This window comes from Agelaius phoeniceus, chromosome 10 (genome assembly GCF_051311805.1).
Source record: "Agelaius phoeniceus isolate bAgePho1 chromosome 10, bAgePho1.hap1, whole genome shotgun sequence".
Lineage (NCBI taxonomy): Eukaryota > Metazoa > Chordata > Aves > Passeriformes > Icteridae > Agelaius > Agelaius phoeniceus.
Window position 1 is genome coordinate 12,269,388 of NC_135274.1, and position 25,242 is coordinate 12,294,629.

Sequence of the window (25,242 nt, forward strand, 5' to 3'; positions counted from 1 at the left end):
TACTAAGCTGGATTCCAAATTTATTCTGTATCTTAAGACTCAGGGTTGGCCTATAGCTATTTTAAACTCTATTCACAGCCAAGACTTATCACTTAATCCACTACCATCCTAGAGAACAGAACCTAGATGAATAATGAAGTTGAGCACTGTAATACACTCTCTGCAATTTAATTCCTCTGCTAAAAAGCATCAGTGTCCAAGCAATAGATTGTTTCTTTCCAGTGTTTGTTACTTGGGGACAAGGAAGACATTTGGATATTTAAAGGGTAAATTTAGAGATTGCATTTAAACTTAATCTACCACCCCCAATTTAAGTGAGACAAGTTTCAAGATGGTAAGCAAACATTTAGAAAAATATTCCATCTTCTACTGACTAAAAAAAAACCCAACTGTATCATTGCTTCTGTCTTTAATAAGGCCAGAATTTTCCACTACCTCCTCTTGTAATTGTACTTCTACTTGTACTTGTCCTTTTAGTGTTGCTTGAAACAAGTTTTAGAAAACAAAAGCTTCCAACAAAACTGTTACCTGAGCATTAATCCTTACCTGCTCCCTGTTCCATTTCCACTAGGGAAGTCATGCACTTTAACAGGAAACTGTTCCATCTGACTGAGGCAGTTGTTCATTTTGTGGACTAATGCCAACAAAGGTGCGTTTTCTAATGGCTCTAATCTTCCAAGGGGCTCTTCTCCAGGAAGCTGAAATACAGTCCAGTCTTTAGTTACCTGCTTGAATTAAAACATCCTAAACGATTTATACCATTAATTAAGAATCCCTGCTCTCACTGAAAGTAGCAGCAGTATGAGGATGAGTAAATGACACATGTTTATCAAAGAGCTGTTTCAAAGAATGGACTTTTCTCTCCTGGTTTCAACTGAATAGTCCAACAGATTGTAAGCATTCACCCTTAACCATGAACAACAAGCTTTTTGGAAGTTTTAGTTATCTGCTTTTCTCTCTTCCACTTCAAATTTCTTCCTTTAAAAACAGAACACTAGTATCTTGCAGTATTTAGTCATAAGTGATAATATTACTATCCAAACTCTTTCCATATCAACTTCTTAAAAGACAGAAACAACTTTTAAGTCGTTCAAGACTCAGACAATTGGCCATTTTGGCATTTTTTCCACTGCTGTGTGGAACTTTCTGTGATTACTCAAAATCACAGGTTGCTCAAAAAAGTTCATGACCTATAAAAATGCTGAACAATGTGAAAGTTGCAGTTTTATACAACTTAAACATGAACAAAACATTCTTTCTGTATTCCACCTTTAAGATAAGGTCAACACAAAACCTTTCAGATTTTTTTTGAGAAAGTTGTCTTTCTCTCAAATTTTCTAAGAATGAAAAAAAAATAAAAAAGAAAACTTACTGGAGAAGAAAAAAATACATGAAGAAATCTTTTCAATCTGATATCCCTGCTAACAGCATCTTTTTCACTTTTAGATGTCAAATAGAGCAGCAGTTGTTTAACAAACCCACTATGCTGGATTTCAAATGAGGAGACGTCAGATTCCGAGACAATGCTACGGATTTCTACAAGGCACTCTGTTCCACCATCCACCTGAAAAATATGAGGAGTGTTTTACTACCCAGGTAGTACAGGCTTAAGAAATGCTAGCTTTCCTTCTACTGCATGGAACAGTTCTAAAGGGTGGGGGGAAAAAAGGAAAGTCTGGAATGTACAGTAACTCGATACAAGCAGCAACGCAGGGCAAATAATCTGAGGATAAGCACGTCTCTATTCAAGGGGAGACATTACTGGCAACATCTACATTTTCTCTACTTTGAGAGAAATACAAGGTGCCATTTCCATCTTATGCAAGGTAAAGATAGCCCCCCCTGCTTGGAGCTTTTCTGTTTGGGGGAAAAAAGCTACTAACAAAACCCTAACAACTCAGATTGCTCTATGTTTTATGTGACATCTGTGTGGGAGAGAGGAGGTGGGAAAGTTTCATATTTTAACGATTGCTCAGATCAAAGCACAGAACACAGCTCAGCTCATGTGCTGGTTCAGAAGTTACATGTTTGGACCACCTATCAAGGAGCACAACTGTCTGAAAAGTAAGGCTGAAGTTCTTGACATGCAACCACATTTACCTCAATCTGTATTATCTTCTATAATTTTAACAAAATGCTGCTTCCTTCTCCTTCTCCCTCCAGTCTCAAAGTTCTTACTACAACCAGTATTGTTCTTTAAGAATAAAGTTAATCCCTGACACTTAACTGTAGAACTTTTGAATGTGAAATGATATGCAAATGACACATTGCCAGGATAGGTCTTTTATCATAAAGTGGTGTGTGTCAGAGCGTACACACTCATTCTAAAAAATTACTCCAAGTCATAATGACTCATAAGTCAAGGCAAGAAATGACTGCCCCCCATTCTAAGTAAGTTTGCCACTTCTAACCTGGAGGTTGAGTTGTTCAGTTGCAGTGCAAAGTCTCTGTAATACATTTAGTGCAGGATTGCTTCCATCCATGTTTTCAGAACTAAAGTAATGTTCGACAAATTTATGGGCTTGCTCCTTGATCCAGCCCTTAATTTTTTCTCTGTAAAGAAGCACACAAAAGGCATTTAGCCACACTTAGCATCTGCATACATCAATATTACAAGCAAATACAGCCTGAGTATAATTTTCACCATGTTAAACAGCAGTCACAAAAAACCCTTTACTTTCACTCCAAAATCATCAAGTACTTTTCTCTGCAGATCACTTCTTGCATAGTTTTTCCTCAGTTCTCCAATTTTCCCCCACCATGCAACTTTAAACTATTCAGATGTTATTCTCTCTACCTTAATTTCTTGATTTTTTTCCCAGAAATTTTTTAACTGTGGGTAAGCTCCAACCTCTTTGTAGGTGCTACCTAATCACCTGATCATAGTCAACATCATGCTACAAGTACTGTGATTTTTTTTGTGTGTGTGTACCTGTTATTGGAAATGGTATCCTTGGAAGCAGCCCTTGCAAGACCACTTACTCCTGCTGTTCGTGCTGGTTCAATATTATTACTGTTGGACTGTGTGCTTAATCTTCCCCATGTTTTAGGATTCAAACTTGCCAAGAAAGATGATTTAGGAGACTGTGTAGTTGTAGGGCTTTTAGCTGGAGGAAGTAAAGACAAAAATTAAGAGAATCAAGTGGTTTATCACAGCTAATTCTTTCTGCAGTTTATGAGCGTAGTTTAAAAGGAGATAGGAGTATCATATGTTCAGAATTATTTACCTTGATTGTCTACTTTGTCATCATCTCTTGGGGGGGAGTATTTTGGTCTCCTTGGCCCTCGTTTTGGCAGTCTTTTTCTCTTTAGAACATCACTCAGTCGTCTGCCCAAATTTAAAAATAAAGTTAAAGTTATTCATTTCCACCCACAAACACATACTCATGCACACACCCCTCTCTCAGTTTAAGATGCATCTGCCAACTACTTCCTTGAGAGTTAAAGAACAGGTTCCATCCCATAACCAGGCTATTCACTAACTCCATCCAGTAAGAAAGAGTTTTGCTGCTTGTCATCTTTCTATTATGAGCAGCCAAATACAGCCAGAAGTGACACTAAATAGAGTTTTTTCATTATTTTCATGCTTTAATTTGTGTAACCATTTGTTTGTCCATTTATTTGAATACACTTAAAATGAAAAAAAAAAATCCACAAATCTCTACTGAATAAAGACCAACCAACATTGGATATTTGACATGCCTCCTCTACAAAAGCACAGAAAACACTTCTTAAACAATTTGTGGCATTTCTACTTATCAATCACTACATTTCACAAGTTCACATATTTGAATTCTTGTTTAAAGTGACAAATATTTGACCTTTAAAATAAGAGCAAACTAGTAATTTATTCCTACACTGTATTTTAATTCTACAAGTGTTCAAAATTATTGCCTTTCAACAAAACTTAAGGACAATTTATTTTTTCTCTAGTCTCCAGAAGAAAGGAACCATGCTCCATAGCTCTCAAAGAATCACTGTCCTCAACAGTTAGATGTGAGACTACAAGATGTTGCTCTTGACAGTCTCCCAAAACAGAAAATTATTTAATATAATTATGACCTAACTATTAGGTCACTTTTTTCCTCTTTTAAACATTTAATATAAAATATATCAAAACTACCCATTGAAAAATTCAACATCACTCCAATTTTGTTCTTTTGAGGAAAATACCACAGCAAAATGCAGATGATAATGTGGGCAGCCCATGTTACCCTAGACATTTTTTTAAAAAATAAGGTAAGAAAAACCCAAACCCCCACAAGAAAGCACCAAAGCCAGAATGCAGATGACTCTTCAGGAAGTGCACTTACCCCTGTGGGCTCAGATCCAAGGAATCCTCCCGGCTGTGCTGCAAGCTGGGAGAGCCCAGATCTGCAGCTGCATTGCTGGCAGCAGTGGCTGTCCCAGTGCTTATGGTTGTAGTGGTTCCCAGCGTCCCTGACCCATTGGTGCATACCTTTGGGGGGCTTGTTAGCAAAGCCTCAGACTCTGCCAAGTTTTTCACTTGGTGCATCACCCCTTAGAGAAAGAAGAGATCTTTGTTTGGTGGGTTGGTCTGGGGTAGGGGGAGAGGAAGGGGTGGGAGAGATGCGGTCATAGGAACAAGTGTGTTTGAAAATGTAGAACTAAATGTCACTTGAACCTCTGCTTTGACTATGGCAGTATTTGCTCACCCCACGCATTAATACCAAGCTTTAAAGGCAGTTCAATCTTTTCTTCAAAAAGTTAACCTACATAGTTTAAAAATAAAAAATTAGAGCAGTATGAACAGTAGCTAAAGGAACCCCAAGTGCAAAGACAAGTACAAAGCCTTCTTCAGCCTAAGTGAGTTCACCAGTATCCAGTAAGCCTGTATGAACTTGCTTCAGACTCTGAAAACACAAGCTTGTTTCCTCCAGAGTCTGGGCCAGCTCCTCCCTGCTAGTATGAAGTATCTTGCACAGGTCTGCCTTTATTATTCAAGAACAATATTCAATTTTTACAGCTTGGGAAAAGTGGACACACATTTTTAAAATACTACATAAAGAGGTGAAGAGAAAAGAAAAAAAAAAAAAAAAGAAACCACGATTTACCTTCTCTTCTGAAGTAAACACTAAAAATGTCAGGTAACTTTTGCATTAAAATCTCTGCCATCTGCAGGGCTCCAACTACTATCTTAAGGTCTTGACTCGACAGCATGGAGGCAATATGACTAAAACAGATAATTTATTAGAATTAGCTTTGTGAGGCTTTGGCTGATTTTTCTTTTTAAATCAAATCAGTTCATCTTGCATACACACAGCACTGGAGACTGAAAGCAAACAAATTTCACAATGCTTTTATAAAAGCTATCAATAAAAGGACTGAAACAGCTCTCTTCCTACCTATATCACTTTTACCAAGTTTTGACATAGCATAAAGGAGAGAGTCTTTTATAAACATGATGTTCTGGAACTCAGTACTGTCTCTGAAAATCTATTTGGTTTATTTTCCAGTTGCATCCTCAGATCCCCAACTTTACATGTAACGTGTAGGAGAGGTTTCATGAATAAAACTTACCAATTGGATGCTATTAGTGTCTGTTACTGTTCACATTGTATTACCTCAAAAGTTATCTTGCCCTCAGAATTTCATAGGCAAGTTTTAGAAATCAAAAAACCAATAAAGGGTAGTATTTGACACTTCTAGTACACACAGCCAGAGGCAACCTAAGTTTCTAGTAAGAATGTCTAGCATTGGCAACTACTGCAAAATCTATGATGCAAAAAACATCCTGCAGAGCTGGCAGCTTCAGCTTTTTAAAAATAAGTAAGACTTTTAAAGTGTCATTTTCCCCTGAAAAAGATGATTCAGAAAAAGTAATCAAAAGTTTGAGCTGTAAGCTCAAAATTAGTTTCATTTGCAGCAGTTGAAGAACCCACCTTGAAACAGCATGGTTTTTCAGCACATCCTTCAGAAGTTCAGCATCAGCAAAATAAATTATCCTAAGAATTGCTCTAAGGCACTTGTGTCTAACAGCAGGTCCAGCTGAAGAACTATATACTTCATAAAGAACACCAAACAGTGTTTTGATAAAGGATTTTGCCAGTTCTGGGTCCTCTTTCATTAACTGTGCTCGAGCATCATCCTTCTTCAATTCCGAATGTCCACCTGTGAGAAAGTGCACAACAAATCACTGGACAGACCTTTGCATCTCTGCTCTGATAATTAATTTCTTTTGTTAAAACTGATTCAATTCAGCTCTCAAATTGAGAAAATTCAAGAACCAGAAGTCAAAGTGAGTAAGAAGGTACAAAACCTACTCTTTCAAGGAGTTTAATCTTTTTTTCTTCAGTTTTCTTAAGTATTTCTGTATAACAGTAAGAAGCCCTCACAGAGTCTTCCTTAAATAAAAGAGCTGTATGAATAGAAGTGTTTCAGAAATCCCAAGCCAGGAACACCCCCAGCTCCCTCCCAGTTCAATACAGGTTCAGGTCCCAGGAGGAGCTTGCATGTTAAAAAGCACACATGTCAATAGTATAAGCTTTGTTATGAAATTTTCTACATTCACGTAAATCAGAATAGTTTGATGTTCCACAGAAGCCATAAGAAATTTATTCATTAAGAAGTAAATGGCTGCACAACCCAACATATATTAGCCACAGCTAGAGAGCACAGGTGTTTCCTGAGCTGTACTTACTAGTACACAGTACTTACTAGTGTTACTACCCACAGTACTTACTAGTGTTTGTACTGGCTAAAGGGTTTGGTTTTCGCTGAATGGCACGAGCTGTTCCAGTATCCTCATTTATTTGCTGCATAGAGTTAAAATCAATAGTATAGACACGCCCAAGCGTAGACAGGCTTATCTCATCCTCACCAACCTGATGAGCTGCCTAAAATCAAGGAAGAATATAAAGTTAAGAAACCCCTAATAAACAGAAGACTATATGAAAGGTGAGGAGAGGAGTAACAGAGTAAGAAAAACAGTGACAGAAATTCAGTAAGAACAGCAAGTAAGTGATTTTGTATGGCTGAACACCAAAATAGTGCAATATTACAAGCCAGGATGTTTAAGGAAACTTGCATTTCTTACTCAGAAAGATCAAGAGTGGTATTTATAAAGACAGAGAAAGCACCCAATTCCCTATACAACCGCACGCAGATTTGAAAAGCATCACCACACAGGTGTGTGGAATTACTACCTCTATTATTCGACTATCAATCCTGTTATAGGGATGCCAGAGACCCCTGTCATCTCGCCATTGCCATATTGCACCATCTGTATTTTGTGCATTTCCTTTCTTTAGCATAGTATCAACAGCAAAGATCCCCTCTTTTGGCAGGCAAGGCATCAGTTCACTGTAAAGAACATTAAAACAGTATTTTACTAGAAGTATACAATCAAGTCCATCTAAGCTGAAAACTGTTTGCCTTATTTTAGTCAAGTTAAGGATTTTAACATACCAACCACACCCAAAACCTAGGCCTGCAAGACTTACCAGATAAGAGAAGTAAGTTCATAAAGTTCTTGAGGACTTCGTGGAACAAGGTCAATTTGTTCTTGACAACTCCCATTTGAGGCTCCACAAAGGAGGAAGTGAAGCGTTTCTGCAATATCTATAAAAATTATTATTCATGAGATGCCTGCATGAGATATGGATTCCATTTTCTGTTGGACACTACACAGAAGAGATAGTTACTACCCAAAGCAAACAGAGAGTGGACTATAGGACAAAAGTGTTTCTTTGAACACTAAGAAATGTGTTTCTTTTCTCAGGTCTGGAGTTTGTGGCTTTTTTAGGTTTGTGATTCTTTCCTTTAAGGGACAACTAGGGGAGAAATACCACTCAATATACAAGACACAGAAGAAAACAGGGAAAGATACAGGACAGTTGAAGGGGTCAGTCAAAATTTGTGAGATGGAACAAAGAAAACAAGTGACAACTAAGACAGCTCTACAGCAGTTACTTTCATTAGTGTTTTCACCTAGAAAAGTACTTAAAGCACATTGTTCCCCCACATGGTCACAACTAAGAAAAGAATTATTCAGCTTGTATTGGAATGAGAACAGCCTGTGCAGCCAATACAGACTCAAAATTAATTGAGCACTGCAGTGACAACAGCTAGGAAAAAGGATAAAAACCCCTCTGGATAAAAGCTTTCAACAAGTTTAAATCAACTTTTTATCCCAGGGAAAACAGTAAGAGAGAAAAACTGAAAGAACAGAGTATTTCTATAATCAAGTACATAGAGGTCCACACTGATTGTAAGCATTAACATGAACAGGCCCCCTGGAACACAGAAGAGTAAGAACTCACTTTGCTTCATAAGCTGGACAGCAAGTGTGGGGCAGTTGGAGCACATCAGGGAGAACATGCGCACCACCATGATGAACATTCCTGAGCTCAGGATAGGAGGTGTCACAACCAAGAGCTGCTGGATATTTGTCAACAAGTCCTTGGAAGCAACCTGCTGCAGCAAGTTCTTCAAGAAGGCAACAACAAAATGGGAAACATTAGTCCTTGAAAGGTGAGCCCTCAAGAGAAACAGGGTGGGTGGAGAAGAAAGCAGAAATGCACCCCCATCCACACTCTTACCTCTTCATGCTGGAAGTTGTCCACTAGCCGTGCAAAACACAGACAAGTGCTTTCAACAGACTTTTTGTCCTGTTATAAGAAAGTTTTGTTTAAATAGAAATATTTTAACTTGCATTAGAACATGCTGCCATTTTGAGGCATTCATAAAATTTCTCCAAAAGGGCCAGTCTAATCACAATTTACAGGACATGACCTCCTGATATAGCTGTGCTTCCTACATATTCCCTGGGAAACACCCCCTGCCTTGCAACACAAATACCTTTAGGGACCTTTAGAGATAAATAAATTGATCTCTAATAGTCCTTCTGGATTCTGAAAGGAGGAAACAATAGGGAAAAACTGAAGTAACAGGAGTTATAGATAATAAGCAGGAGTGAACACTACTATTCTACAGACTACACGAAGCCTGATTTTGATATTATGCAGCACATACAACACAGCAAATTCGAAGACACAAGTAAAGACTGCCTTGAAAATAGCTCTGGTTAAAAGTTCAATGAAATGTTCAGAAAACTTCACCTGAACATAATAAAACACTAACTGTGTAAAGGTAGCTGAGCACTGGAAGAGGTTAGCCTGAGAGATTAAGTCTCCATCCTTGGAGATACTTAAAAATGGAAAAAAAACTCATCTGGACATGCTCCTGGCAATCTGCTCTAGCTCAACTTGCAGGGGAACTAGGACTAGGTAACGGGGATCTCTTCCAACCTCAACTATTTTGTTAAGAGCTAATGCAAGATTCTTTTCCAGAAAATTTCCACTTCAAAATTTCTTGAAATCTTACTTTGGTGGGTTGCAGCTTCTCTTCAGAGATCAGGATCAGTACTTGTCCCTACTACTGGTGAGAATGATGCTTCCTGTTTCTAGAGTACAATCTAAAGCTGTCATTTGGCTTCTTAGAAGCTGCCTCAAAGATTCAAGCAGTCTTTCAGCAAGACGATGTAGGCAAAATTAAGAACAGCACAAGAATACATAAAACCATTACCTGGAAGCTTCCAATTATTTGCATTTGTTAACAAACAAAATATTTCTCCTTTTTCATCTTTTTAACAGGGATCTGCCAACCAAGCAGATCACCAAAAATCTCTTTTGGAGCAGCAGTTATTGCAGGTGCTCATTTATAAACACAGCAGCACTGCATGATATGTAGCCCTTAGGAGCCCCTTGATTTCAGATTCATCACTTCAAACTATTATACAAAATCAGGAACTTTTCAAAAATGCCGTAAAATCCCCCAAAAAGCTAAAGCACAAAAAACGCACAAAAACTGAAACAGAGGGCGTTCTGATTTAAAGTGGGAGAGAACCTTGCAACCCATCTGTTAAGAAAAAATAAAACCAGCAATGCTACTGGACTTTGTCTTACTGATCTCCTTGTTCTTACAAGGACTACAAAACCATTACTCATGCTTTGAGTTAAAGTATCTTATTTGTCTTGTTTTATAAAATGTCACAGTTACAGAACCACAGAAGGTCCATATTGGTATATCACAACCTGACAGTATAGAAACTTGAACTCAATCATCACCTTGCAAAGGCAAACAATACACAGCAAAGAAACAGGTATCTGGAGACATCTTTAAACTGCTTTCAGATCAAAATCAAGATGTTCCATTTTTTTAACAACTTCTTACCTGATGGGTTAACCTTTGTGTTAGCAGTGGCAAAGAGTCTGCCACAAAGTGAAACTCATCAGGTGTTATACTCTGGCAGCAGTTGGCAGCAATAGCTAGTGCATTCCTTTGTGCATTTATACTGAAGAATTCCAGATACAGCAAACAGTCTGCCAACCCACCCTGTAACAAAACAAACAAACATTTTCACTCTCAGTACTCCTGAAGTCACAGAAAGTTGTTTTCTTATTTCATCTTCACAGACGATCCCCAAGATGTAGAGCTGGCAGAGGCAAAGCTGCCTTGTTTTGGTTTTACTTACTGCCTGCAGAATGGCTTTACTGTGCCTGCGTGACAACATCTCCAGGGCTGTGAGCGCCTGCTCTGCCACATCAATGCACTGGATAACTTGCAGCTACAAGAAAACAAAAAAGCTGGTATATCAACTTCTAAACAGATTTTCAAAAATAATCATCTTGATTAACACTCAGACACACAGCCTCTACCAAGACACATATGCTAATGAGGCCAGCTCTGACTAAGCCTGACAGTCTAAGGCTACCCCAGCCATGGAGGTACTCCAAGGGGTAACAGCTCATTTATTTACACATTTTGTATGTTTGTAACACCAATCCAACAAAAAGTTCTCAGTGAAGGAGAGAGCACTTTTCAGTAAGGGTGAGAGCAAAGATTAAGCCTGGCTTTAGAAGCTTATCATGCACTTTGTATTATCTTGTAAGCCAGGAAAAGAAGCCACTATCTTAATGGCATTTTCTAAAGTTAAAACAAACTACATAATCCCCTCATGCTGTTTTATCACTGTTTTGATTTCATTTTACCTTTTCCAAGAAGACAGGAATTGCATCTACCACTACAGCAGATGATCTGGGAAGTGCTTCCATCATGTATGTTAAGGCCCGACATGCATGATTCATCTATTAAATACACAGATATTTGATTTTAAGTTCAGATAATATTTTAATATTTCAAAAGCTTCTTAAATATTACAAACTACTTACAATGTCGAAGTTGTGCTCCATCTGCAGCAGCGTTATCTGTTTAAAAAAAAAGTATTGTTTGTTTAAAAAAATGTATCTAGATATCATCATAAAAACGGTACAAATCACTACTGTAGCTTTTGACTCAGGATTTTGGATGTTAGTAAGAATTCCAAAAGAACCACTGCCTATTCTTGAGCTATTAAAAAATTAATAGAACTATAAAATTTAGCAAAATATCCTCTCAAAACCAAATAATAAGATAGATACACACACACATTAAGAAGACAATATAAATAGTGATGATTTAATTTAATCAAGACATTGAGTGAAACATTATATCCTCCGACAGAAATCTGAGATTAAATCTTTACCAAAGCTGGTACAACACTCTTGACTGGAAATCCTCCTAATGTTTCTTCATTTCCCATAACCAACAGCTGGCACATCTCAATCACTGCCTGTAGTTGCTGACTTTCATCAGTGGCTTGGAGACCTTGTAAAAGCTGTTGAGCTTTAGAACCTAGATATCCAGAAAAAAATTTAGGAAAAAAGGTATTAGAAAGTGTACAAGGGAACTGTTATGCTATACTTCTGCCAGAGTGGAAGACCAGAGATAGTTTGTTTTCCTCTGTATTTGTAGTTTCATTTCCTTTCCCTGTCATAAAAAGGGGGAATAGGGAAGGGAGACAAAAATCTCACTCTTGGCTGCCTTTCCAGTGCAGACTGGTCAGCACAGGGAGTCCGCCACACTGCTCAGCACAGCCATCTTGCCAACCTACAGCAGGAACCCAAACCATCCCACCTTTGTGCAGCACCCCCCAGTTAATCCAGCCAGGGAGCACCCATGAGACCCCATCCTCTTCTTGGCATGCAGTGTAACAGGCTGCCTCTGGCTCTCCTGGGAAGCCAGACTTGGACTGGAAGGTGCACATCTCATCCAGCTGCATAGCGCAGACCTGGTGCAACAAGTCTGACCCACATTCTCACTGACACAACGTCTGAAGGAAATCCATTCTGTCCAAAACCGAAGACACTTTTGAAACTAAAACCAACATAACTTAGAACTGACATTTACTAATTGTTTTAAAGCTAGCTTAAGCATTTGTTTAAAGCTAGCAAAAAACCCAAAGGGGTTGGAGAGGTCTTTTGTTAAGCAGCCCATCATGCAAAAGAAAAAGATAAGGAAGGGGTGAAAAGGTAAGAACCCTCCCTTCCCCACCTAGAAGGGAACATTAAGATGCCCCAAAAAAGAAAAGCAAAGAAATACAGCTAAGGCAAATTTTTCTTCCTTAAAGGAAGACAAGCAAATTAGAATTGCTGACAAGTGGTCCAGCACTATCATGACATACAAGTCTCCAACATGTAAAATACTATATTAAACTATGAAGCTAATACAAATATTAGATTTACTACTGGCTGAATTCTACTAGTCTGGAAGTGGAAAGAATTAAGTCAAATTAGACAAACTTTGCTTACTAGCTCCACTTCCAATTGTCCTGTGGAAGAGCTGCGACATCCGAGGACCAAGAGGGCCAAACAGGTGAGGAGGAAGACCCCTAGCCTCTAATAGAGCTAAAAGCAAACAGAGGATAACAGCCATTGTCAAAGCTTCTATGTATATTTTTAAAAGCTTAAATTCCGTGATGTTATCATTTAAGACTACTAGAATGTTGATATTTAAAGAGTTAGGATTAGATTGCAGCTACCTCAATTTTGAAAAAAACATCAAAAAGATGACCTTAAAGGAACAAGTAACTAATTTTTGCTTGTGTCAGAGCAGTAAGGTCCTTTACAAAGTCACCCGCTGAGTTTGCACAGCTGTGTATTTCACAAAAGTAACCTCATCTATATTAAACTGTTATAAGCCTAGAGCCAGAGCAGCAAATACATCAGGCTGCAATTTCAAAGCTGAACTCAAACTACACAGGATAGGTTAAGCTTATCTTCATGTTTTCAGGACCTGCAGGCACTACTACTCTGAAAAAAATGGCACTGAAAAACAGGTTCAACAGCTTTATTTGCTGATGAGCAGGAGAAGGAAGAACTCTGGTAAGTATTAGCGGGTTTCTCTTCTGATTAATTTTCAACACTTTGTTACAGTACTGTTACTTAAGCTAAACTAAGTGGGTGATTCTGATTTTTATTGTAAGCAACCATCACTACTGCTGATCATTAATAGTGAAAACCAATTTAGCCCAATATTTCTAATGCATACCTATACTTACTGAGAACTGTAAGCAAGTGAACTGATACTGACAGCACTCCCACATTAAATATACAGATTAACAAAAACCTGTCATTTGCAAGGGAGATGATGATCTCAGGACTCCCTGCAATGTAGTAGCAAAATCATTAGACCAGTTGCAGGACATGCATACTGAGTTTATACCTGCCATACTCTCTGGTTTTGAGGGACCAGGCTCCTTTAGCCCAAGCACAAAAGCAAGCATTTTAAGAACATTCAGACTTTTTTTGGTCAAAGCTTACAGCAACATGGGTACCAATGACAAGCACAAAAAAAAAAATGTTATCCAGAAGCAGGCAGAGTACAGTAGGCCTAACCTACCCTCTAAATTTAAAACATGCTTGCAAAGAATATTTTCATATTTGAGCTTACACACTTAATAGGACTGAGTTCTCAGCTCTCTCTCCCCCACCTCCTTTTAGAAAATCATCAGAAGGAGGGTATTACACACCATTTAAATGAATAAAGACACTATCCCACCCCCTCTCCAGACATCCTTGCATCTTTCATGAAAAGAAACCCCTACTTCAGAATTACTGTGAGCAGAAACACATTCACAGACAATGAAACAAAATAGAGCCTTCTCACTTGAATGTCATACAGAATTTGTGTAGGTATGGTTATTTATAGGCTAACAACCAAAAAGGTAAATTAGTGACAACTTTTATACCTTGTAGTCTTCCCATCTCAGAATCATCTGACTCACTTTCTCCAGAAGTTGTCATACCTACAGCTCCAGCAACAGAACTAGAAGCTAAAGGAACAGTAAGAGATTAATTAATACAAGTTACAGTGTTTTTAAAGCCATAAAACTCACATCCAAAAAAGGCTCCAACATCAAAAGCACACTCTGCATTTAGTGCTGCCACCAGCAAACTCCTGTCAAACTTCTAATTTAAAACAGAGCAGTCAAGAGGACTAGTACTTTCCAAAAGCTGTAGAAAATGGCTTTATCAACACAAGATAATGAAAAAGAAATACAGCTAAGTCCATAAAATTAAGTTTCATACAGATTTACCTGTATCCTTAATAAATGTATACCCTTCTTGAGTATTATGCTATACTTCATTTCCATTACACTTTCTGTACTGATGTAGCCACCTTTAAGCATAGAATGTTTAGTATTTTCTACCATTCAGTATAATTACTGCACAGTTCCTTTGAACTCACTAACTAGGACCAACTGATAAAATTATCATCTAACAGAACTGTGCAAGTGACAGTATTCAACTGGTCACAAATTTCTCCAGTACACACATGCTTGCAATTTCAACAGAAAAGCTGTAGAATATTTGAGTAGTTTCAACAGTGCTTTTACAGGTAATGCATGCCTTCTCTACTCTGAACATTTTTGTCTTTTCAGTTGATGATATTTATGCAGCATCAGCTGAAGTTACTTTTAAAAAAAGTAGCAGAAGCTTAAAAGCTAACATCTGGATTACTGGATATAGTTTGGATACTACAAAAAGGCATAATTGAAACATGTACCAAATAGCCAAAAAATCATACTCAAATGTAAGGATTCCTCTGACTCAAAAACCTTCCAGCATTATTTACCAGCTTAAACAATTACTCTTCAAAACTGAATCCATTTAACTATTTTTAAATGCTAAGAATTTTATACTAGCAACTATGCTAAAAATTCTTCAGCTGAAATTCCTTTTTACCTGCAGCTCCCTGGGGAGGCTCATCTGTCCGTGCAGCTGAAGAGTTAACTCCATCCTGGTTGTTGTCAGGATCAGCCATCTTCTCCTGTCGGCGAGCTTCAGCTGCTCCTCTTTTGCCCAGGCCAGAGCCTCGCCGACTAAAGGTTCAAAAAACAAAGTTTCAGGCCTTGTGAACTAAGATAAGAGATTTATTAATGTAAGCCTACTAAAGACTACATAATCTTTATGTACATCACTGCCACAACATTGCACAAATGAGCAATTTGTGGAAGAATCAATCTTCATAAAATTATCCAACCTCTCTGTACACTCCCTGCCCTGCACCATGGCAGTGATTTATTTACACTAAGGCATTACGGACATTAAAGATTTCAATACCAGGCATTCTACTAAAATATAACAGAGAAAATGAGCAAGGTTAAAGTGACTGTGAATTATAAGTCATACACACATTTGAGAAGGCTGATGATTGAGGCCAATGAACATCTTTAGAGGAAGCTCTGAACTACTGAAAGCAAGAAGAGGACTCTGACATTCAACTTGGTTTTCAGAGTCAGAACAAGCTTGAGAGGATAAGTCTATTTAGATTTGCAGTTTTAAACACTACAGTCTTCATCACTACAAATACATCTGCCTTCAAAGTAAACAGTCAAATTCAAATACACACTTGACAACAAAATCAAGACTTCAGAAGTGGTTTTTTAATGGTATGGAAGAGGGAAAAGAGGATGTGCTAGAAGTACTAATCTAGGCATAAGAACAAAAATAAAGCTTGTTAAGGCTTCCTACATTTAGTCCCACAATATATGCAACTACAGAAGTTTATTGCATCACAGGATACATAAACTCTCTCCTCCCATTTAATCTACCAGCTGTTTAAAATTACTAATTCAAGACTACTCCTCCTCCTACTTCTACTACCAAGAAGTACATTAAGTACTTAGATGCAGTTCAGACGAAACTGCTGACAAGCTGAGTCAGCTTAACAGTGCACCCTATAAAAACTGACTCCCGTGTGGTACCATGAAGTCTTCTTTTTCAAAACAATTATCTATTTCACTATTCATGACATACAGTAGTTCAGCACTACTGTCTCTCTTCTTAAACACCTTTCTAAGGACAGGATTACTTAAGTTTGTGATGCTGGCTTTGGTTGTTTCTCTTCCTCCACCTCCACAGCTGGGGGATTTACTGGAAGTCTGATGGTGACAAACTCTATGTGCTATCCATGACAGCAGTGTACAGAGTAATCCAGCAGGCCTGAAAAGCTACAGCTACTTTTACAACAGCCAAGTCAGAGACAGCCAAGGCCAATTGTCATGTGTGGAAAAGACATGAATACCAACTCACTGTAGTAACAAGTTTCATTTCTCCAAGTTTTACCTGGTGCTAGCACAGGAGCCCGTGGTCTTTTGCCGTGTGCTCCGCCGTAAACTGGGGAGCTCAGCAGGTGGTGATTCACTGCGCTTCTTTGTGGATTTCCTTAGACCTATGCAATATGTAAAGAATTGAGACTAAATCAGTCTTTAAATACACAGCAGTTCTACAAACAAATTAAAACTTTTGTGCACAGAAAACCTCCATGTAGAAGAACAGCTTCTACATAAGAACCACGATAAGCCCACATCAATTTTAGTCAGACTACACTGAACTACTATACCAGTAAAAGTTCAGACATTTGCTTTTACTCATTTACTTAAGTAATACTAAACTCCAAGTTTTTATGTAAGCACCTTTTACTAAACTATATATCACAGCTATGAAGCATTTTTCTCATGCTAAATAGGTATCACATTATGGGATACAAGTGTATTATTTCTACGTTCCAACAATTAAAAGAAGATGCTTTAGCCTTAAACAGAAAAAAAAAGAAACTATATTTTAAGAGGGAAGGCAGTAGTGGTTGCAATCTCAAATTTTAGTCAGTTTTATTCACACTTATATGGCTTTAAAATAACTGTCTTCAATCAGAACCATGCTCTCCTCCAGCAGTCAAGCACTGCCAGCACTGAGATCTATCCCATGTATTATTTGTGTTCCTATTTCAACTACAGCCCTTCAGCCCCTCTAACTGTCATAAAGCAAACCTTGATGTTAATAAGCAAGCACATCCTCATGGCTTTGGAAAAGGAGTTTCAGTGTTTAATTTACAGGCATTTTCACTGTTGAAAACTGACCCAATTGATAATAACTTGCTCTAGGTGACAAAGTCATTGTTCTGGTAACATCCCACCACAGAACCAGGTTAAACACACAAAAAACCCCATGCAATATAACATTCTCAGATGATTCTCAGCAGGCTTAGTATCAGGTTGAAATATCCAATGGCAGCTTCCAAAGCACAAAACTGATAATTTAGGGTAAAAATCAAAACTTTTAACAGGCCCAGTTTGACATTGCAGTGACCCCATCCACACATCTCCACAATAAATAAACATAATAGAAGAGAACATCGTAACACTGAATTCAGACATTTTATTACTAGAACAGATGTAAACAATTTTGAAAATTAAGTTAGATCACTGCTCCCTCTTCTGGCAACAAAGCAGAAATAAAACATACTTAAACATGCAATGTATTTGAGTTCAGAAGTTATCAAACTAGCTCCTATTTCCTTAATCCTAAAACATTCCAGGAATGCAGAGTTGTGGTACTGAAGGATGAAATGATAACTATGCAGCCTCTGACTGGATTTTCAACAGAAAAGTGATCTACAAAACTATGACTGATCTGGCCAACAGTGTGACCTTTCAAACACCACAGCATATCTGACCTAGAAACACAACACTGTGTGCAGGTAAGGTCCATGCAGATGAAGGTTAACCTGATATTCATGTATTTACCACACACTTGGCTTAGCAACTCAAGAAATTTGGCAACCTTAAGGAAACAATGTTCTGTAATTAAAAGTCACCAGGCACTGAACTGAAGCAGGCCAGTCACTTGAATTGCCACATGGTCTGTACATATAGAACAAATGTAACGTTTTTGAATATTCAAAAAGTAGTGGCATTTTTACTAGGTATGCTTTGCAACCAAAACTGTAAGTTGAAGTTACCACTACACAATGACTCAAACCTTACTTACATATAGTATATGTAATACTGGGGGTGAGAACAGGACAAAATACGTCATAAGGTAGAGATACAAGACAAAACTCATTTGAAATGGTTGCAGCAGGATCCCATGCCATAGCTACACTTCACAAGTACTCAGAAGTACAGTGATACATCAACATTTCCCTCAGAGCTGGCTGTATTTTACACTAGAAAATGCATTTTTCAACTGGCACTAGGTATAGCACTGTACTACTCCACAGGTAAAATGTGTTGGCCCCACTGAGTTCAGAGATACACTTTCTCATATATAACACACATGGAAAACGAGGTTACTCAGTACCTGTAACCCTATGGTGAAATTCTAAGTGAAATGCACTTTTGCTTTACATTAGAAGAATAAAATAATCACCTTGATACAGGAGAGTTCACTGGGGAAAAAAGGCACATTTTCATCCTTTATGTCACCACACCATTTACTCCAAATTACCATTTACCCCAAATCTGTGGGTAGTCATTTTCAAGTAATCAAACTTAAGTTAGGTAACTTCATATTAGCTTAGGACAGGCTATTGATGAGACACCACACATCCACTGTAAGTGAAGGTTGACTTAGCTTGTATCAAAACTGGATTTCTGCTAAGGGCAAGAGTTTCACAAAGCAGCAGAGCCAGCTTAACAGCTTACCGTTGTTTAAAAGTATGACCCATCCATCTCTTATTTTCCCCAAATCAATCCCAAGATGTATGAAGTACACATCTGACACACACTTTCTTGTCTCAGTATTCTGCCAGTTTGGTGAGCTGAGCTTGCTTAAGGGTCAGATGAGCACATACAGCATCAAGCAGCAGGGCAAAGATGTAATAAAATAGGTTATCCTTTTCCATAAGTGGCATTAAAAAAATTAGCTGAGCCATCTTTTTAAACTGAGCTACTTCAGAAGGTTGTAGAGAATGTACAGTTACCCACTTACTGCTTGGTGGCTGAGCTGCAGAATACATCACACCTTGAGCATCCAGAAACACTGAGCACATTTTTTCCCACTGTTCAAGAATGTTCTACTTGGCAGAAGATCTTTCTTTTCCCAAGTCTTTACTTTTCTGTCTCTGAGCATCTACCAGGATACAACTGAGCTTCTACCTCCCCCTATTTATTTTAAAGGCTAAAAGAGAAAGCAAAGAAAGTCTTCTCACAGCATGTTCCCTTCCTGCTGCTCAATGCCACTCTGCCCTTAAGAAGCCTTCTTAATCAACTTTAAGTCAAATCTTACTCCTACCACCTGCATCTTCTGCAAATCCTTTGAGTCTTCCCAATACCATAACTTCAGGACTGCTAATCTCTTCAGACTGAGCCTTCCTCCCTTCACTCACATAGTCATTAAAATTTGGGATAGCCAGCACAGCCTCCAAATTGAAGGTTAGTCCTGTGTCTTTAGGAGTTGCAGGAGGCTGAAAGTGGCAAGTATGCACCAGTAAACAGAGCACAAGCAGTGTTCAGGAAAATGAGATTAAGGATGCCCTGTGTATGCCTGATGGAGGAAAGCACCGGTCACACTGTCACGGACAGACAGCAAGGGCTCCCAGAGGAATTGGTTTGATGTTCATCTCCAGAAGTTGTTTACTCAGCACTATTTCTGTAATACATACAGCAATTGTCACAGACCCACAGGAACAACCTTCAGAGACCATCCAGCCCCACTGCTACAGCAGGTTCACCAGTCACATCCAGGCACGTTTTCAGTATCTCCAGAAAAGCAGACTCCATCGTCTCTCTGGGCAGCCGGTTCTACCGCTCTGCCACCCTCAAACAGGCTTTTCCTCTTAGTCAGTGGAACTTCCTGTATTCAGTTTGTGTCCTCTGCTCTTTGTCCTGGTGCTGGGCATCACTGAAAAAAGAGTCTGGCCTAATCTCTTGACAACCACCCCTGAAGTGTTTGTATGCATTGGTAAGTCATCTTTTCTCCAGGCTAAACAGGCACAGATTTCTCAGCCTTTCCTCACCAGAGATGCTCCAGTCCCCTCATTACCTTCATTGCCCTCCACGGGACCTTTTCAGTAGTTCCTTGTCTTCCTTGATCTGGGGAGACCAGAAATGGACACAGCACTCCAGCTGAGGCCTCACCAAGGCAGAGTAGAGGAACAGGATCAATTTCATAGACCTGTTAGAAGTGCTCTTCCTAATGCATCCCAGAATTTTGTTTGCCTTCTCAGCCACAAGAGCTCACTGCTGGCTCATGCACCACCTGCTCTCCACCAGGGCCCCCAGGTCCTTCTCTGCAGAGCTGCTTTTCAGCAGGTCAGCTCCTAACCTGCACTGATGTGTGACCCTGCACTTGCCTTTGAACTTCATTAGGTTCCTCTCCACCCACCTCTGCAGCCTCTCCAGGTTTAGCTGAATGGCAGCACAGCCCCTGGTGTATCAGCCACACCTCTGACGTCTGTATCATCAGGCTTGCTGAGGGTGCACTCTGTCCCCTTATCCAGGTCATTGATGAACCAGCAGAACAGGACTGAACCCAATATTGACTCCCTGGCAGCTACAGGCCTCCAAGTGGACACTGTGTGCTGAGCACAACCTCTGAACTCCACCATCCAGTCAGTTCTCAACCCAGCCCACTGTCATTCACCTCACCCACACTTCCTGAGCTACAAGGATGCTACAGGAGACAGAGTCAAAAGCCTTGCTGAAGTCAAGACAGACAACATCCACCTCTCTCCCCTTCACCTATCTACTCAGCCAGCCATTCCATCACAGCAGATTATCAGACTAGTTAAGCATTACTTCCCCTCAGTGAATCCACATTGACTACTACTGATAACCTTCTTTTACTTCACATGCTTAGAGATGACAATGCAGGATGAGCTCTTCCATCATGTTTCCAGGGATGGAGGTGAGGCTGACCAGACTAGAGTTTCCAACATCCTCTTCCTTGCCCTTTCTGAAGTGACAATGGCTTTCCTCAGGCAAATCTGCTGTTCTCCCTGACCTTTCAAAGATGACAGACAATGGTTTAGCAGTAACATCTGCCAGCTCCTTCAGCACTTGCAGGTGCATCCCATCAGGGCCCATAGATTTGTGGGTGTCAAGTTTACCTAAATGATCTCTAATCCAAACCCCTCAAAGAAAATCAGGTTTAAGCACCTGCAAGAACTTCAGAAGTAAACTTCAGAATTAAAGTAGAAGTAGAGGCTTTCTTATGGCAGACATATATTGCTTATGCCCTGACATCATCCTATTTTGCATGCCAAGCACTCATGTTTATGAGTCAGAAGGAAAATACATTCAAACAGGCTAAACCTGAAATAGCGCAGCCTAACAAATCAAACTAAAATATCTTAACTTCACATTTAAGTGTGTTTACTTGTCAGCATTTTTTAAGGAAGATTTTGTTGTGCAAAAGAAAAGTTCTGAATGCAGCTGTACTGTAATCACTTATTAAGTCTGAACATATTACTCAAGTCAAAACAAAGTTAGACAAACTTTCACAGTTCATAACCTAGAAAGCCCTTCATGTGCAGCTCAGAAAGGCAATCAGGAGTGATTTACACTTGTTAGGACTGGAATTTTAGTCTTCAGATTGGCTCCTGTGTGACGCTGTTCTTCTCACCAGTTGAGATAGGGTAAAAAGAGCCGTAGCAGGGCAAGGCAAGACAGCCTCCTGTTCTTGTAATATTCCACTATTACCCTCCCTCAGTACCAACCCAGACATCCCCAGCTCTTACTAAAGCACCACACAGCCTGTCACCACAATTAAACAAAGTATCTCCAAGCTTACTATCTGCTATCTTACTGCCTCAATCCCAAATCCACAATTCCAGGGCTCTAACTACCATCATCCAAACCAGCACTGTACCCACAATCCCAAATAAACTGATTTAGAGCACTCTTTTCTCCCTTACCTCTGCCAAATCCCTCAAAGGAAGGAGTTACATACCATTCACACTCCATCTTTATGTTCACATGGTTTTTCAGTGCATACTCCAATAACCTCCCTAACCCTCCAAATCCCCAAGTATTAGGTAGAGATAAGAGCTGTCCCAGGCAGGGACAGCTATCCTAAGTTACCCTGCTCTTAGCACTGTCCCAGCCATTGTTGCCAGCATCTTCCTACTTAGGGGCAACAAGACAATACACAAAGGACAGCAAAGATTTCCCCAATAATGGAAACGTAACTGAGCTTGATTTTATATTGTTGCATAATCAGTAACATGACCCAACTGGCAATGTCTGAAAAGCCCCTCCAACATATATGGCCTGAAAGGGATGTGAATATAGTCAAGTCACAAGAACAAAATGAGAAACTTGCTTTCTTCCTCTCTTCCCCCTTTCGCCCAGGAAGAAATATTCAACTACTCAAATAGATGTGAAGAACTTTAGTGTAGCCTGTTTTTATTATTCCAATATATTCTTTAGTTGTCATTCAGTGATGTCACTGCTCTGTTATGGAGACTGCTATGTAGAGCTTAACACTCTGAAAGTCACCTGGGCTGGATTTAACACCTATTAAGCTATCCAGGAGGGAGGGACAAGAAACCTCAGGGTATTGTCCTCATTCTCCTTCAGCATGTGAAAAACTTCTGCAAAGATGGCAACCATGTTTCTCCTCATTCTTCTCTTCAGTAGAGTCAGATCAGCTGCTGTTATTTTTCATTCAAAGATCACAACCCCTAACAATGATCCTTGCACTCCTCAAACTGCATCATCTCCAGAAAATAACAGCATTGCATTTATACAGACATGACTTACCAGATAGGGCTTTGAGAACCTGGTGCAGTGGAAGGTGGCCCTGCCTGTGGCAGGGGTTTTGGAATTTAAGATCCCTTTCAACCAAAGCATTCTATGATTTTATGTCAGCCTGAATAATCCCCCCTCTCCTCCCACTTATTTTCCTGAGCCACTTCCACCTATAATTTTCCTGATGTTATTGCAACTGTTATGTTTTCTGTTTTGTTTATCTCCTACTAATTCTATAAGCCCTATTTCAGACTTCTCCAAACACGTTTCATAACATATACACCTATAAAAGCCTATCAAGTTTAAGCTTTTCGTTTCTACACAGAATTACTATGACTTCTAAGGATTTGTTTCCAGGTAGAAGGGTGTACACCTCAATTTCATCTAGACCACTCTTTGCTTTCCTACTTTACAAAGCCCCACAGTGTTAATATTTGTGTGAGACACCACTTTCTTCTGCTCCCTTATCCTCTAAGGTTACTGGTCTGCTACAGAAAACAAATTTGAACTCACCCATTCTTTCTCAAAAACCTACCCCAGTGGTTCATTTTTTTCATGCTTTCATGACACTTCTCAGCATTATGCAAAATGTGTATTTTGTTAAAAAACTTCAAATTTTTCCGAATAGTTTGAAAGTGTATGTCACACACACTTTCTCTTTTTTAAAAAGACTAAGCAAACAGTAGTTATTATTGATTCCAAGATCACCTCAACCTGTTGTCAGAGAGCACTATTTGAAAAGTTGAGACTGTTTGAAAACATCATAGTTTAAGACTTCTGTTCTAGGTTGGGCTCTTACAGTGATATTTGGTGATCAATGATATTTACTGGAGTATGTTTTGCTGCAATCTATGGTAAAGAGGCATTAGACATTTTAGACTTCCTAATATCATCTGTCAGTACTTTTCCCCTTCCTCAAATTGAAATGTTATCTACAGAAAATAACTTGGTTCTCCATCACATGTAGAAACATCTCTCACCATGCTTGGTGCCCCTCAGCAGTGACATTTCATACACACACCGAGTCCACACCGCCTTGGTTTTGTCACACGTATTTGAGCACCTTCTAGCAAAAAACCTTGAGCTCTTCTATGACCTGAGAGTTAAGTCATAGTATCTTTCTCAGTTCAGTCTTTGCAGTAACAGTTTAGGCTCAAATTCTAAATGCTGTTCTCTCAAGGTACACAAGACATACACTCACAATCCTTTACATTTGTGCTATTCCACCCTTCCCTTTCTCACTCCTTCAAGAATTTTTTTTAACTTATCACATGAATTAGTCTCTGCCTTCATCTTCTTGTTCACTTGCTGGGGGTAAAGTCTCTTTCTCCTTCCTGCTGCCTTTCTTCATTGCCTGCAGCCTGACTTATCTCAGAACTTGTTGGTCATTCCCATTGGTCCCTGACTTCTAGTCACTTCCCTCTCCTTTCACCCTGTGCAAATTCAGAGTTTTGATTCTGGAATTCATCACATCGTAGCCTTGAATCACAGAGCAGGTAGGGGAAAAAAAACTTTGCTGTAAAGCAAATAACTCCTCTCTCCTTCCCAAATGCCATTCTTCATCTGTTAGGTGAGGTCATTCCAGAATCAATACTCCAGTCATGCACACTAGCCAAAACACACCTGTAAATTTAACTGACCTATGTTTCTACAGAAAGAGAGCCTGTTGCTTTTGATTATTTCACCTACTTCCAGCATTAGTATTAGCTATGGATGTGTCCCCGTTCAGACAAGCTACTTGTGATCACACCTAAGTAAAGGAACAACAGTCAGCAAGCTTAGGAATCCAACTTCTTACCTCAAGTTTAGAGAATGCAAGCAGTAAATAAACCATTCAGTAGACAAAGACAGTAAAACACTTTTTTTAAAAAACAGTTGTTCAAGACAACAGAGTTACAAGCATATCTGCATACTAGCAAGGAGGTGCTCTGCTTGGAAACAGCCTGCATTTCTCAGTGATCATGTTTAGGAACAGTAGCTGCTATTCCAACTCAGCACCAGAGAGAAGCCATACTTTGTAAGAACAACTTAGAAAATAAAGTGACTGATATCCCCAGCACTATGTACACCAGGTTTACAAGACTACAGTTCTTAAATGTCAGATCCCCACAACAAGGAAGAAACAGGGAAGTAAGTCTCAAAGAAGATACCACATATGATCCATTTGTTTTCCAGCATTTACCATTCCCACTTCCAAACAGAAGACAGAAAATGAGGGGGAATAAAAATCTGACAAAAGGAATATAATCAAGAGTGTTTTATAACATATATGCCCCCATCACAACATCTAATTATTTTGCATGTATTTTTAAAATTGATTTGTTAGACACAGAAGCAACTTAAATTCACAGAACACTGATTGAACT

General features: G+C 39.1%; 1 protein-coding gene across 14 annotated transcripts in view; it reads right to left on the reverse strand.

Moving 5' to 3' along the window:
* The window catches only part of TRIP12 (thyroid hormone receptor interactor 12), a 79,727-nt gene that overhangs the window by 17,505 nt on the left and 36,980 nt on the right, over nt 1-25,242 (reverse strand). For 12 of the 14 annotated variants that reach the window (XR_008534842.2, XM_054639646.2, XM_054639655.2 and 9 more), the window contains 22 exons: nt 16,470-16,575; nt 15,087-15,223; nt 14,090-14,173; nt 12,651-12,746; nt 11,546-11,694; nt 11,193-11,228; nt 11,013-11,108; nt 10,496-10,588; nt 10,195-10,356; nt 8,562-8,630; nt 8,283-8,448; nt 7,464-7,581; nt 7,167-7,323; nt 6,704-6,857; nt 5,904-6,132; nt 5,076-5,194; nt 4,314-4,521; nt 3,228-3,328; nt 2,933-3,107; nt 2,412-2,553; nt 1,373-1,564; nt 547-698 (listed from right to left, as the gene is read on the reverse strand). Coding sequence is in view for 13 of the 14 variants with exons in the window: in XM_054639646.2 (XP_054495621.1) it covers nt 547-698; nt 1,373-1,564; nt 2,412-2,553; nt 2,933-3,107; nt 3,228-3,328; nt 4,314-4,521; nt 5,076-5,194; nt 5,904-6,132; nt 6,704-6,857; nt 7,167-7,323; nt 7,464-7,581; nt 8,283-8,448; nt 8,562-8,630; nt 10,195-10,356; nt 10,496-10,588; nt 11,013-11,108; nt 11,193-11,228; nt 11,546-11,694; nt 12,651-12,746; nt 14,090-14,173; nt 15,087-15,223; nt 16,470-16,575 (2,941 nt within the window). In the remaining variant the exon portion in view is untranslated. Of the gene's footprint in view, nt 1-546; nt 699-1,372; nt 1,565-2,411; nt 2,554-2,932; nt 3,108-3,227; nt 3,329-4,313; nt 4,522-5,075; nt 5,195-5,903; nt 6,133-6,703; nt 6,858-7,166; nt 7,324-7,463; nt 7,582-8,282; nt 8,449-8,561; nt 8,631-9,462; nt 9,487-10,194; nt 10,357-10,495; nt 10,589-11,012; nt 11,109-11,192; nt 11,229-11,545; nt 11,695-12,650; nt 12,747-14,089; nt 14,174-15,086; nt 15,224-16,469; nt 16,576-25,242 lie in introns of those variants that run through there. The other 2 variants (XM_054639650.2, XM_054639657.2) reach the window with 2 other exon arrangements.